General features: G+C 45.9%; 1 protein-coding gene across 5 annotated transcripts in view; it reads left to right on the top strand.

Moving 5' to 3' along the window:
• Positions 1-15,705, top strand: part of ELMO1 (engulfment and cell motility 1) — a 274,208-nt gene that overhangs the window by 80,111 nt on the left and 178,392 nt on the right. For all 5 annotated transcript variants that reach the window (XM_065665367.1, XM_065665366.1, XM_065665369.1 and 2 more), the window contains 2 exons: positions 2,524-2,693; positions 15,222-15,257. In XM_065665367.1, the coding sequence (XP_065521439.1) occupies positions 2,524-2,693; positions 15,222-15,257 (206 nt within the window). The remainder of the gene's footprint in view (positions 1-2,523; positions 2,694-15,221; positions 15,258-15,705) is intronic.

Below are 15,705 nucleotides of genomic sequence, written 5' to 3'. Positions count from 1 at the left end.
CGGGTTGTTATAACAGGGAGTCTAGAGTAGAAACAGCTCTGTGGAGGAGGTTGTTTGGAGAAGCAGGAGTTGGCTTGGCCTTCTGGTTCAGGTAATAATAGCGGTTGCTCTGATTTACTGTGTTGTAGGTACAGGAAGCACAGGAAGTGAAGTACCAGGAGTACTTCACAAAGCTCCTATCACCTGCTCCCTATGACCCTACTGGAGGGAAGGGGCTGAAGGCAGTATTCTGTGGTTATCCTGGGAGTCAGTGGGATCTATTTTTATTTCTTCTGTAGGCTTTGGCAAATGCTGCAGCCTCCCAGCTGCTGAAGTTTGAGAGAATGTTCGTTTGGTACCGTTTGGACAGACATTGCCATCACAGAGACTTTGTAAGCCATAGTTTCCCCATTACAACTCAAATCTATTGATAGAGTGGCAGAAAGACCTTTTGGGTGGCAGGATTCTACCTTTCTACAGATAACTTTGTGGCTGCATCATCTAATACTTAAGGCATAGAAAAGCTCAGGGTTAAAGATGATCTGTTTCTCTGCAATGCTGTCTTGACTGCAGATGTTAACTACAGTAGTACTAACTAGAGGGTACTTCCACCCTGTACTCACTCCTCACCACGTAGGTTCTGGCCAAAGCTAACTGGAGATCATGCCTTAATTTTTCTATATGAAAACAGGAAGTAAGAAACCTTGCTTAGAGGAGTTTGGGACGTTGGATTTAACGGTGTTTGTGAAGCAATCAAAGTTGTGTAGATAGGAGGCTGTATCTGTAACAACGCGGCAGACTTTTTTCCTACACTCCCTGTTTAAATGTTTGCTGTCTCAGAATCAGTCAGCAGAGGTGACTGTCTCTGAAGAGTGTATTCATTACTGGACCACAAAAAGAATTGTCTGTCAGCACAACCTTTTCTTCTGCTGAGACAGAATAAGCATAATCTCAGCGAAAATAACCCTCAGCAGACTTTACCATTAATTTGATTTCCTAATGAAACATAATCTCTCATTCACCTCTCGTTCTGTGCAGGTAAGAAGTGACTCTTGGGGAATAGAATTTTGCAAGTATCTGTATATGGTGAGGAGGATTATTTCTCTAAGAAAAGGATCAGCTAGCTAGCTATTAACTGAAGCTTTGGGTATTGTGTTCAGGTGAGGGAAAGCTTCAGATTGAAAACATGAGATGTATTTTCAAGTATTTGTATGGATGGAGAGAGGCACAATTTAATATAGCTTATTGCAATATCCCTTCAGCTTTTTGTCATCGGTGTTCATTTTGGATTTCACTGTCTCATACTGTATTGGAAGCATTAATGGGCTGAATAGCCTAATATATGTGGATATTGAGCTAGCATCAAGTTGTATGAGTGATAATATCATAGTATTATGTGGGAAGTAATTATTCCTTTGCTCCTTGTAAGAGAGTGAGGTTTTGAATTGAGTGTGAACAAAAGGAAGAGCGGGAGGGAGGAGCAGGCGGCCTGAATTTGGTCTCTACTTATATAACCTCATATCATGCTTTAAGTCCAGTCAATAACTCGGCCCCATGCAGCTGCTTGCTCACCTCCTCTTTCTCCCTATCTGGATGGGATGGGGAGGGGAACCAAAATAATGTAAAACCCATGAGTCAAGATAAGAGCAGTCCAGTAACTAAGGTATAACACAAACCACTGCTGCTGCCACCAGTGACAATAATGATAAGGGAAATAACAAGGGGAGAGAATATAAAACAAAAATGGGAGAAGGAAAAGAACAATTAACCCAAGTGATGCACAGTACAATTGCTCAGCAAGAGCTGACGGATACCCCTCCTGACCAGAGCAGTGATCTGGGCCTTCTGGGTGACTCCCCCCAGTTTCTATTCTGGGCATGATGTGCTGTGGTATGGAGTACCCCTTTGGCTAGTTTGGGTCAGCTGTGGGGCTTCCTCCCTGCTTCCTGTCCCCCTCCTCACTGAGACTCAAAAGTCCTTGATCAGAGTAATCATTACTTAGCAACAACTAAAACATCGGTGTTATCTGCATTGTTCTCAGGCTAAAGCCGGAACACAGCACTTGCACCAGCTACTAAGAAGGAGAAAAACAACTGTTACAGCTGAACCCAAGACACCTCATTAGGACATTATATGGTCTTTGTTGCTTAAGGTCATGAGAAGTGCCTGAACTGAAAAGGAAATGAAAGTGCTGCCATTATTCCAGTGGGATTGTCTGATGCAGTTTGTTTTGTTTCCATTTCTGTTTTTATTGATGTGACACACAAGCTCTTCAAGCCAAAGGCTGTCTTTTGTAATGCTTACTTTTTGCGTGATACAGTGGAAATATCTATCCATTGCTCAGCTAAAGATTCTGTGGCAATCCAGATAACTATAGATAATAACAGAGTAACATGATTGCTGTAAAAATCACTTTTATGTCAGCTACTTAGTAATCTCTGAGCATGCAAGTGTTAAGTATCATTAATATTAAACATTGCCATTGTTCCTGCTCACACTAACATCTTATTCAAGCTTTTCTTGTTCTTTTTATTTCTCTGTCAGGCTCAAAATGCCCAACAGCTCCATGAGAGGATCCAGTCATCTAGCATGGATGCAAAGTTAGAAGCACTGAAAGACTTGGCCAACTACTCACGGGATGTGACATTTGCCCAGGAATTTATAAACCTAGATGGGATTTCCCTGCTGACACAAATGGTTGAAAGCGGCACAGAGTGAGTATTCTGCTTAAACTCCTTCTATAGCGGGTGCTTTTGTGCTCGCTCCCTTGAGCGCCTGAAGCATTTCTGTGTTGCAGCATCTAAGGTTATATAGACTAAAACATCTGAAGGGTTCTGGGCTGCTAGGGTAACATATCCATTATCGATGAGAATACTTTTCATGTCCCCAACAATAACCTGGTGGGGATGGGGATTGAGTGAAGTAGGAAGTCGCAAGTACCCTCTGTGCCATAAAGTTTTGGGAAGCCTGTGGTCCTAATCTCTACCTTTTGGAATTTAAATAAATCACTGATAATATATTTAAAGGCTGATACTTAAGTGCTGTAATGTGAAAACTGTGGTTTAAATGTCATGTTACTGAGAACACGTAAAGCAAAAACCCAGTGCTCACTTTATTTCCACTTTTATTGTTTGAATTCTGGCTGGGATCTTTTCAGTGCTTTATTTTCATTCTTATTGTTTGAATTCTGGCTGGGATTTCTTGAATAACAGTGCCTTTTTGCCATGAGATTGAAAGCTGGCTGGCGAACATACATTCTTCACCAGAGCATCTTACCAGTTCTCACCATTGGTGAAAATCGGGACTAATAGTTGTGTCTGTTGGCTTAATGTGGGGGGTACTACAGAAAACATCAACTGGATTGCTGCACTATGCAACTGTACTCTAGCAGTTACTATTTCAAGTTTTTGCTTTCAAGTAAGAGGTTTAGTGCCCTGCAGTCAGTGTCAGGCTCTGCTGCACATGAAGAAATCAGCAATACCCCACCCTTTCCTGAAGGAGGAAAATGCTCTGAGAGCAGCTTCTTTATTCATTGGGGATGTTCAGTCTTGTGGACCAGACTTCAGAAGTAAATTACTGAAACCAATCCAAATCCCCTCACAAACGTGCTCATGATCCCTTGGGTTAGAGGAAGTAAGCAGCATTAGGGAGTAAAGCAGAAGTGCTAAATGGGCTTTGGAACGAAGCACAAGTTGTCTCTGGTGGTCCCAGTCAAGATATACTGGGGATTTTCCACAGAAGAATTACGTGCTTCTTAGAATCCAATAGTCCTTAGGCTGGGAAATGTGAAAGCACACGCACTCGCCCCTGCCTGTTCTGTGGTCAGTGCCTTACTGGGCTTTGAAAATCCCTATTGCCAAACTCCAGCTCCATACTGGATTTTCCAATAGCTCATGGTTTCATCTCCCGTTTTGGGGTGATGGCCTTTATTTTTTACAGTGATGTGGTCTGTGGCACAGACCACTTATAAAACAACCAAACAACCAAAAATATATGATTCTGGTTATCAAGTTTGTCAGCTTATGTTCATAGAAGAGGTGTTGTTTAGAGACCAGACCATGTTGAATGTCCAGGACAGGTTTAAATTGATGTAAGCATATGTACACAGTTACTGTACTAATGAAAACAATGTACTGGATGGGCAGGCTCAGATGTGCCTCTGCAGATCAGAACAGAAGCAAATTGAAAGTCACCGCCTCTGTGGTTCATTTTCTCATTGATTTATTTAAGTTCAATGGTTGAACTTCATTGTGGAAGGTATTTAAGCCTTTACTTTACACTTTACTTCCTATTGGAACAGACAGGAAGCATTCACGTTCTTTACAAGCATTGCTTTTAGCTGCGCTGAGGCTGAAGCAGGCGCCCTCCTCACCCTTCAGATGTGTTTGTGCTGCTAGGCTGTAGCTGTGGAGTGGGCCAAGCTGTAGCAGACTGGTCTAGGTTAAAAATAGCTGTTTGGGAGGGAAGCTGCTTCAGCCAGCACCACTGTTGAAAGAGCTGCTCAGCAAATTACACCCTAGTAGTAATTCCTGCTTGAGGGTAGAAGTTTTCAAGCCACATAGCAGGCTTGTAGACTGGACATACGAGCAGAGCCTGTTCCCTGGTTTGGTTAATGTTAGTGGGTTTAAGTAGGTTGCATTCAGAGAGGTTCCAGGTTTCTGTTTGTAGCTGGTGCAATGTATCACCAAAATTGCATTGATCAGTCTACCTGTCTGATCTCTTGATCAGTGATTCTGCCTGTGGGCAGTAATGCTGTCTAGTTTGCGCATTGAACAAAGACTCAGACTGGGAGTTTCCAGCAGCTTCATGTGTTGATGAGCTCTTAATACTCACTGCAGTCTCCTTCATGTTCCGCAACTTCCAAGCAACCTTTCAAGGCCAGGTTGGGCACAGGGGCTTGGAGCAAGCTGCTCTAGTGGAAGGCGTCCCTGCCTGTGGCAGGGCTTGGAGCTGGAGGAGTTTAAGGTCCCTTCCAGCCCTGGCCATTCTGTGGTTCTGTGAACCTCGGCATTCTGCAGCTTCTGAAGGGGTCTGCAGCTCCGGTTTTTCCAAGCCTGGTTTTGTGAGGGGTGTTGTAAAGCAAGCACATCAGTGCCATGCTGTACATCCCCTTGTGCTTCCCTTCTGATACTGTGCATCACTGCCCAATAAGTGCATGTCTAACAGAACATGAGATTTAATGAAAGGAGCAAATCCAGATATTCACGGACTCAGCAGCCTAAGCTGGCCATGGTGCTGCTGCTGTCTTTTCTTGTCCAACTTCAAGCTATTGATCCTCTCCTCCCACTTTACAGTCTGTCTCTCACTGCTGTTTCAGCACACTAAGCAAACAGACAAACTGCTTCCTCAGAAGAAGCACTCTTTTGGTTTGGTTTGTTTTTTTGCGTTATTATTACAACAAAAGGGCTTGTGAGTGAAAAAGGTGTGTGTGAGAGGGGAAAAAAGGGTAGTATATCTCTATTCCTGTTTTTGCTTGGACCCTCTGCGATGCCATTAATGAGGTGTCACAAGATGCTTGCTAAACAGGCAAAGCATGCTGAAGGCCTCCTTGCCTTTATCTCTGACCATGGGCTGTGTGCCCTCAGCAGTGCTGCCTTGTGGGCTGTGGTGCTGGTCACCAAAGTGCTTCAAACCCAAAACCTCTTTTCCCTCCTTTTCCCTGCACCAGTACCCACCACTTTCTTTTCCCAGTTGTATTTTTAACTGATCATTCCAGTGTCTATAGGTGGACCTACTCCAGCAGTCATAGGAACATTACAAAAGCAGGGAAGGCAGTGTATGAAGATAGGCTGAGGAAGTTGGGGCTGTTCAGCCTGGAGAAGAGAAGCTGCGTGGAGACCTCAGAGCAGCCTTCCAGTACCTGAAGGGGGCCTATAGGGATGCTGGGGAGGGACTCTTCGTCAGGGACTGTAGTGACAGGACAAGGGGTAACGGGTTCAAACTGAAACAGGGGAAGTTTAGATTGGCTCTAAGGCTCTAAGGAGGAAATTCTTTCCTGTGAGGGTGGTGAGGCACTGGAATGGGTTGCCCAGGGAGGTTGTGAGTGCTCCATCCCTGGCGGTGTTCAAGGCCAGGTTGGATGAAGCCTTGGGTGGGATGGTTTAGTGTGAGGTGTCCCTGCCCATGGCAGGGGGGTTGGAACTGGATGATCTTGAGGTCCTTTCCAACCCTAACTATTCTATGATTCTATTAGAGGAGGAATGAGCAGCCAGGAATTTCAGGGAAGGGCAGAAACTTCTTTGAGAGCCCAGTTTTAGAAGGCAGTAAGTTTTGTAAAGATACCTTTAATGTATCTCTTCACTTTGGAGTTAGTTTTGAGATAGGGTTGTGGAGCCAGCCTTGCTGGAATGAGGCTGGGACTCAACCATACAGCTGGGAGAACGAATGGCTTGGTGCTGCTGAGAGCTCCCTGCCCTCTTCTCCCACCCGTTGTGTGTTAATTCCTGCTCTCCAGCCCAGTCCCGCTTCCTTCCTGAAGCTGGTCCTGGTGTCTGGATGCTTCACAAAGCCAATCCTGCTTGTTAGTTCGGCTGCAAAGTACCTGATTCTGTTCTGCAGAGTTAGTTTGGGACTTTGAGAAGCAAAGAAAGGAAGCGGGCATGAGTAGATGCAGGAAAAGCCCTTTTCTGTGGCACCAGACCATTACATTGGCTTATGTGCGTGACTGAGCCACAACCCGGGAGCGGCTGTGTTGTTAAATAGTGTGAGAGTGGTTGTTTCTGCTCTCACATTGCGACCCAGGGATGGCGCTGATGTATCCTGCACCAAGGCTGAGTGATGCCTCTGTTCACGGTGTGGTGCAGCTGTGTCAGAGATTGATGAATTCTGTTAATTCAAGCTTTATTCTCTGTTTCCCCCAAAGGGGCAGACAGTGCTCATTAAAAGCTCCATCGTACTCCGTGTAAGGTTGCTCTGAGGTTTTCTTTGCACGTGGAACTCGTATTAGGGGCAGCTCTTAAGCTATAATTTGAGGGTGTAATTAAGTTTTAGTGGGCAGCCTCTGGAAAGCAAGACTCCAGCTTTCCTTTAACTTTCACTGAGGAAGAGGCTGATGTGTTATTTATAGTTGGCTGTATTTATTGTGCTACTTACTCATTATTTCGGTGAAACTGATGACTATGAAAGTACAGTGACCAGAGAATGTAAATTCCTGGGTTTGTACTTACCTCTGCTTCATTCCTGCTGGGGGTGAATAGAAGTAGACATAGAAAAAGTTGACAAGAGCAGTGTTTCCTGGTTAGTTTCCCATATGTTACATTCCTGAATGTTGAGGAAAAGGAGGATGTGTTGGGGAATAGCCTTCCCAGTTTCTTGCCGTTAATATAGCTTTGAAAATAACAAATTAAAAGGGTTGTGTATGTGTTCGAAAGTGGGGTTAATGCTATGTGTAGGTACCATAATGTGGGCCAGATCTGGAGCGCCTGCTGCTTAGAGCCCATGAACTGTAGACCTGGTGTGTGCTGGGACAAAGCCATAGGGATTGGTGGTCAGCGGATTGTAGGGTGCGTGGGGCCCTTGTGAAGCTGAGAGTGCCTCTTGTCAATCTGAATGCCTTTGTGTCAGTGGGGGTGCTCCATGTCTTAGAAACTGTCCACATGTATCTCAGTCCTCTTGACGGAGATGGCTCATTTTTGGTGTTCCTTCAGGCTCATTCTAGCTTCCAGAGCATGCTGAGCCTCTTATTAACTGAAGGGAAAAAGAAAAGGGAGAGGGGAAAAAACCACTGGTTTTATGTTTATTTTTATGGTTTGGTTGACCTATAAATTGTAGCAGCGACTGCAAGACAAGTTAGGTCATGAAGAACAAGTAAATGCTGATCCCACTTTATTATTATCCATGATGTCCAATCATTGCTCAGACTCTGTGCATCTGTACCGCTGAAGAGGGGTGGTATCTTCCTTTCCAGGGAGAGATTCTTGCCTGAAGCCCAGTTTGTGCCTAGGTCAGGGGAGCTGAATGTGTGTACAGGCAGCGTACAAGGGAAGTGTAAGGTTGCGCTGCTTCTGCTCCCCAACCCCGACTGCAATGTCCTAAACAGACACAGGAGGAAAGCAATGCCAGGAGGTCCTAGTTACCATAATGGCTGATGAAGAGAGAGATTCAGGAACCAGGCTGGAAGAAGTGACCATGTTTCTTTGCTACCTCATCTGACTTAATGTAGTTTGTTCTCTCAGAGCTGTATTCAATAGTGTAGCCCAGAACTAATGTTTCAGAAGGCCATGGGTGTATGGATAGTCTTTCTGATGTAGCAGAAGACACCCTCATATTCCCTAATAAAGTGAGAAAAGGAGAATAAGTCACAAGCCATAAATATTGACCGAAGAGTTAATAACAGGAATCTATTTTTGGCATTACCAGTAATAGTAATAAAGTGACTAGGTGGAGGGATGATGGTAGAGCGGTAGATGTAGTTTTTCTTGATTTCAGTAAGGCATTTGATACTGTCTCCCACAGCATCCTCATAGATAAGCTAAGGAAGTGTGGGCTTGACGATCAAGTAGTGAGGTGGATCGAGAACTGGTTGAAAGGAAGAAGGCAGAGAGTTGTGGTCAATGGCGCAGAATCTAGCTGGAGGTCTGTGACTAGTGGAGTTCCTCAGGGGTCGGTGCTGGGACCGGTGCTGTTTAATATTTTCATCAATGACCTGGATGAGGGAACTGAGTGCACCCTCAGCAAGTTTGCTGATGACACAAAACTGGGAGGAGTGGCTGACACACCAGAGGACTGTGCTGCCATTCAGCGAGACCTGGACAGGCTGGAGAGTTGGGCGGGGAGAAACTGGATGAAATTTAACAAGGGCAAGTGTAGAGTCTTGCATCTGGGGAAGAACAACCCCATGTACCAGTACAGGTTGGGGGGTGACCTGCTGGAAAGTAGTGAAGGGGAAAGGGACCTGGGGGTCCTGGTGGATAGGAGGATGACCATGAGCCAGCAATGTGCTCTTGTGGCCAAGAAGGCAAATGGCATCTTAGGGTGCATTAGAAAGGGAGTGGTTAGTAGGTCAAGAGAGGTTCTCCTCCCCCTCTACTCAGCCTTGGTGAGGCCGCATCTGGAATATTGCGTCCAGTTCTGGGCCCCTCTGTTCAAGAAGGACAGGGAATTGCTTGAAGGAGTCCAGCGCAGAGCCACAAAGATGATTAAGGGAGTGGAACATCTCCCTTATGAGGAGAGGCTGAGGGAGCTGGGTCTCTTTAGCTTGCAAAAGAGGAGACTGAGGGGTGACCTCATCAATGTTTACAAATATGTGAAGGGTAGGTGTCAGGATGATGGAGCTAGGCTTTTTTCAGTGATATCCAGTGATAGGACAAGGGGCAATGGGTGTAAACTGGAGCATAGGAAGTTCCACGTTAACATCAGGAAGAACTTCTTTACTGTAAGAGTGACAGAGCACTGGAACAGGCTGCCCAGGGGGGTTGTGGAGTCTCCTACACTGGAGATATTCAAGGCCCGCCTGGACAAGTTCCTGTGTGATGTACTGTAGGTTACCCTGCTCTTGCAGGGGGGTTGGACTAGATGATCTTTTTAGGTCCCTTCCAACCCTTGGGATTCTGTGATTCTGTGATTCTGTGATCATCATCTTATGACTGGGAGGAAAAGGAGGAGGAATTCCTACGCAGAATTTTCAGTGTTTTATTGGCGTTATCATGGTCTCTGTCACTTGTCATTTGGCTGAAATAGCACACAGGGGGTTTTGCCAAAGACATATGACTGTGCTGAGCCTGTCCTCACAGTAACCAGAATCAGTTTTGCTGCTGTGGAGAAGTTGAGTTCTTCAGAAGTCCGCTTCATCTTCCATTGAACGCGGGCAGTTGCAGACTTGGCCGCTGTACAGCTGGAAGTCTCTGAGATGGCAATTGTGCGTGCTGTAAGGTCAAACTGTATTGTTCAGTGAAATTCCAGCTCCTGGCGTGTCTTGCAGAGATAATTCTGTGTACTAGCACAGTGGAAAACTGAAGACAGATTGGTTTGGAGCTAGTCTGACTTTAACACACTGTTTGGGACAGTTGCTCACATACCTGCTAATGGCTTTTTCCACCCCAGACTGATGAGTATTTCAGTCGTGCTGTCAAAATACTTAAGCAGCCCCTGCTCACAGCCACTTGTTCCTGTTCTGCTTCATCTGAAGAGTTCTGCCAATACTGTTTCCAGCAAGTGGGACTGGAAAACTGATGGGGATGATTAAAAGTGATGATAAAGGCTACTTTTAATGCAGTATTCCATAACCCAGTTCAGTTTCCTTGATTGAGCTCTCGGTGTTGCCCCAGAAAACAGTTGTGTAAGCACAGCTCATTGGGCGAATGGAAAATGAGTTTTCAGGAGGTATGAGCAATGCTAAGCTGCTATGTCTTGGCCTCTAAATACAGAATTCCTTTTCCACCCTTCCTGGCTGCTGGCTGTGCAGTGCCTGCTCCCTCTCTTGGTCATCTTCAGTGCTCATCTGACTGATCCAGCTCAGGTTGCTAATCCGGCAGAAACGAAGCCAGCTGACGGAGGGAGGAAGATGAGTTGTATTTTGACAGCGCTGGGCTGTTAGGCTCCACCATTCCTGTGCAGCTTCACTTGGCAGCACAGATTACTTAATCTGACATTGCTGCCAGCATCGATTCTTGTCCAACTGGGGTTTTAGGCAGTCTTCATTTCTTAGTGCTTCTGGAATGTCGGGAGGGGGTGACTGCTGTCTGTGCAGAAAAAATCCATCAGAGTCTGTAAAATCAGGTAATCTTCTATAGCAACGGGGAAATGGTAAGGACGAGAGAATGGGAAAGGGCTGCAGCCCCATCTCTCAGTGCAGGTCCCATAGAGGAGGAAGGTGGAGTGGGTTTTCTTTGTGGGGCGACATTTTTGTTGGTTTGGTTTTCTCTGTTTTGGGTTTGTTTCCCCATCAGTTTTCAGGCTTGGATTCCGCCCTCCCTCTCGGCACACACAAGTCCAGTTTCTTGTGTATCCTGTGCATACGCATAGCACACGCTGTGTTCTAGATAAAAGCCCAGTCTGAAGATTGAACCGCCAAGGATTACATCTTTGGGGGGAAGAGGGGGGAGAATGGCTGCTCCTCACACTCCTGCCAACCCACACGCTTTTTCTGCAGGGCTGTTTTTCTTACTTTGCCTGTGCTTAAGAGCATTAGCATTTAAATGACCCCTGCTAAGTGGTGATATCGACACCTTGCTGATAGGAAGAGGAGAGGAGACAGTTTTACTGGGTTTTGTTTCGCAACCACTTCTGTAAAATGCGATAAAAAGAGCAATTCCAGCAGTGGATTTCCATTTCCAAATGTTCTGACGAGTACCAAGCTGGGGAAAACTATTTTTCTCCTTGTTTTTTGACTCCAGGCCGAAGTGTGGTCTTTGAGGAACCAGCAGAAATAAGGAGAAGAGGGTAAAGCTTCCACTTCTGCAGCTTCCCAGGACGTTCTGTGTCCTGGGCTGTGGTGACTCTGAGGTGCTGCTGCGTAACTCCATAGTCATTTTGCAGATTTCAGCCCGATAAGTTTCTTCAGCCTCCTGGCCAGAGTGTTTCCTTCCCCTCACTGATGTGTGAGAGCACTTAGACAGAAGCCGCAAGTGTATACTCTGTTGTCTTGTCCTGTCACCTAGAATATGGGCTATCCTCGTGTTTGTCTGAAAAGCAGTAGTCAAATACAGCTCTAACGTGGATAATAGGCTGTTCATTCACCATCCCATCAGTTTTTCTCTAGAGGAGGAAGGTTGTATGAGTATCTTCCACCTTTGCTGATGATGGTATCTTTGCTGAAGGTGAGTATCTTCCACCTTTGCCCTTTCCAGGACTGCAGTTTAAACAGCACAGTCTCAGAAGCGTTGGTTGCAGTGAGCTGGTGAGACTGCTTTACCTCTTGGCATCTATAACTCCAGTGGGTCCACTATGGGACAACATTTGAGTTGTCCCCAGAGCAGCCAAGCCTTGCTGTGCACTGTGTGTTGCCCCAGCTGTGGTTTAGATTTGGGGGATCTTTGGTCCTTGTACAGCAACTTTTGCACAAGAAACAACATGTGATACCCTAGATTGACTGCTGCTCCTATCTGTTGCTTTGGAAAAGCGTGATATTAGTAGAAAATGTTTGGTCTAACAGGATGGTTATCTTTCCCCTCAAGTCAAAATTTGATGTCTTTGTGTTGCTTCACCAGAAAGCCATAAACTGTTCAGTTGTTGCTCTGTATTATTCTGAATTTGTATTTTCCTTTGCATCGGACCTGGTCTGATCTCCAGGTAACTGATTGCCAGTTAACTTAGGATGGATAAGAGCTGTGTAAATGTTAAGAGAGCCGCTGCCTAAATGTTTTGTTCCAGGACTCAGATGTTTGTTCTTTAAATCCCTGGGCTCAGTCCTGGAGAAAATGCACCTGATTGTAGCCTGTTGTGAAAGATCCCTGCCAAAGCTGAGCCTGCCCTTTGAAGCTCTCCCAGCTTGCGACCACCACACTTGTTTGTCAGGCAGACACAGTGCAGACTTCAAGTCTACTTGCTGCTTTGCCAAAGCATGCACCTGGGTGCAAAGCAGACGTTAAGGCTATGAAGCTTTGCTGGCTTCTACTTTGCTGGCTTCTACGTGCTATAGAAGGTTGCTTGGATCCACGCACATCTGGGACATGACAAACCCCATTTGTGGTGTGTTCTTGTTAGGGTTTAGCAGAGTGCCGCAGCATGGAAGGCTCCTTTCACAGGAATGGCTTTCTGCTGAAGCTGGGATGTCCTGCAGTGGGAAATGCTCCGAACAGCAGGCTGAGGGCAATTTTCTCCCCTTTTCAAGGCACTCATCAGGATGCTTTTTGTGTGCTCATTGCTACTGGCTGCACAGATAGATGTTGTAGCATAAAAGAGCTAAAGCCGTGAAATCTCAAGAACAAAATGATGTCACTTTTCTAATTTGAGTGAGGCTGTAGCCCAGTCTGTGCTTGGGTACATGGTAAGCTGTGCCATCATTATCTTCAGGCAGCTCACAGCTGGCAATGAAGGATTTCAAACCACTGTGATGCTCTTCCTGTGTTTTCTCCCCTGATGGTTACAAGCAAGCCCAAAAGCTGCCTTCCCTGAGACTGGTCCTTCCTGAAAGGAGTCTGTAAATAGTGCGGTCTCTGGAGAAGGCACACCGTGACTTGTGTGTGAACAGAATGGGAAATGCAAGGTGGGAGTTACTGCTGTAGCAAAAGAGGGGGTGGTGATGAAAATGTTAGTTCTGGAAGCGAGTTGCATCAGTGTTCTAGGTGAGAAGGGGACAGGGAGGAAGGAGGAGGACCCCTTACAGCATTCTTTTGAACAGTGGGCTGCCCAGCGTGGAGCTGCAGCCAGCCCTCTGAACTGAAACGGTGAACCAGCTTTAGGGGACACAAGCGGTTAAGTAGGAGATGGATATATTTATCTTTTGTTTGCTTGTTTAAGTGGTGTTATAACAAGAAGTTATTTCTCTTGGATGCCATTTTTACCATTGCTAGTCTCTTTCCTCAGCTTGCTTTGTAGTGTAATCAGCAGTTCTGAAGCTAGTTATTAGCGGAAGGACGACTTGCAAATTGTGATAGTGGGTTACAGCTTTCAACTGCGCTTATTTGCTTTTCCCTCTCCCCGCTTAGTATTTGGCCTCCAGTTGCCTGAATATAGTAACATGCTGTTGCTTCTGGCTCACTGATGAGACACAACAGTCTGTATCAAGGGGTGTCCTGGGTTCAGCAGGAGCAGTCAGTTTTTCTCCTCCTTAGCAGCTGGTGCAGTGCTGTGGTTTTGACTTTCAGCCTGGGAACAGCGCTGATAACACCGATGGTTTCAGTTGCTGCTCAGTAATGTTCACTCTGACCAAGGACTTTTCAGTCTCATGCTCTGCCAGGAAGCCGGGAGGAAGCAGAGACAGGACCCCTGACCCAAACGGACCAAAGAGGTATTCCATACCACAGCACGTCATGCCCAGTATATAAACTGGGGGCAGTTACCCAGAAGGGTTAGATCCCTGCTTGGTCAGGCTGGGTATCAGTCAGCAGGTGGTGAGCAGTTGTATTCTCTCCCCTTGTTATTTCCCTTATCATTATTATCATTGGTGGCAGCAGCAGTGGTTTGTGTTATACCTTAGTTACTGGGCTGCTCTTATCTCAACCCATGGGAGTCACATCCTTTCCCTTCTTCTCCCCATCCCTGTGGGAGCGGGGGGGAGGAAGCGGGTGGGAGTGAGAGAGCGGCTGCGTGGTTCTGATTTACTGGCTGGGCTTAAACCATGACAAGGGGGAAAAATAGGAAACACCTAAATAAAAGATGAACCTTGTGTGGGGTATGCTGAGCGACTGGGAACCAAGGGGTTTGGGAGCTACAGAGAAAGCAAGAGAATCCCACTGGAGGCTGAGTGTGTAACGTAGCCTTATAGAGCCTGAATCAGTAAGTGACACTCTTGAGCACATCATTGCCTTTCTCTAGTGGGTTCCTTCAGCACCTTGGGTCTGGGCATGTCCATCAGTGTGTGAATTTTAAGAGCATTAGAGCCAGAGGTAAGGCCACACATTCTGTTGGCATGAGACTGACATACTGTATGAATGTGATACGGAGCTGGTGCAAGACGGTTTTGAGCTGCTGAGTAAATGCAACTCTGTGAGTAGAAACCCAGGGGGAATTCTTTGCCTCCCTTTGAAGAAAACCTGTCCCTGACTTCAGAAGGTCAGGATTTTGGTCTGTATTAGTCTTAGCTGCACAACAGCTTTCAACCATGCTGACAACTGTGACATCAGTATTAATGATGGACACTGGAAGTAAATAGAAGCTTTTTCAAGCAACAGACTGCATACTATAGCATAGAGACAGAAAGTGCTTAACGTGTAAACCTTTATTGCTTAACGTGTAAACCTTTATTGCTTAACGTGTAAACCTTTATTGCTTTGTACCAAAGACTTGTCCTTCTTACCTAATTTAGGATGTCTGGGCAAGCTCTAATGGTCAAGACAAGCAGGTTATAGAGAAATCTGATGTATTTCACCTATCGACTGCTTCTTCACTTCCTCCTTTTTCCTCACAGAAGTTCACACAAGTATTCTGAACAATACCTGAAATTAATGTTGAATGTTCTTTACCAGTGACTGAGCTGTCTCTGTTCCCAGCGACCTGTTAGTAATTTACTGCCTCTTATTGTGTGGCTGTCTTTGCACTATGTGAATGGGGTACGGGTGCGCGTGGGGTGTGTGGGTGCAGAGGTGAGGAGGGGACGGGTGTTTTAAAGCGTGTCTTCTCACGTGCAAGTTTTACTTTTGCAGACGGTATCAGAAATTGCAGAAGATAATGAAGCCCTGGTAAGAACCCGATGAGCTCCTCACCTTGCGCACTGCCTCCTCTGTTGCATGACTGGGTTCAGACCCTTTCACTAATCTTTATGCAGCTCTGCTTATTCATTCAGCGAGTCTTCGACCTTCTCTGTTTTCTGCTCTTTGATGCCTGATGAGATTTTTCTCACGAATTTGCTTTGCTTGTGGAATGAGTGCTTCATTTCTGTAGCTCCTGCAGGGCCTGCTGCTGTCTCCGAAGTCAGGCTTTTCCTTTGGTTTCGGTGTTAATTTGAGCAAACAAAAGATTTCCCCACCTTCCCCAATCCCCCCCTTACATTTGTCTGGCTCACGTGGCTGATAGCAGGCAATTCTGATTGTCGATGCCAGTGAGATGAAAGTACGACTCATTGTACCAGTTTGAATTCCTGTTATTCGCTGGTCCCAGGTAGTGCCAACTGTTGCAGATAACTGCATA

This window comes from Lathamus discolor, chromosome 2, assembly GCF_037157495.1.
Source record: "Lathamus discolor isolate bLatDis1 chromosome 2, bLatDis1.hap1, whole genome shotgun sequence".
NCBI lineage: Eukaryota > Metazoa > Chordata > Aves > Psittaciformes > Psittacidae > Lathamus > Lathamus discolor.
The sequence above is the reverse complement of the archived record's forward strand: the minus strand, read 5'-3'. Positions and strand labels throughout refer to the sequence as shown.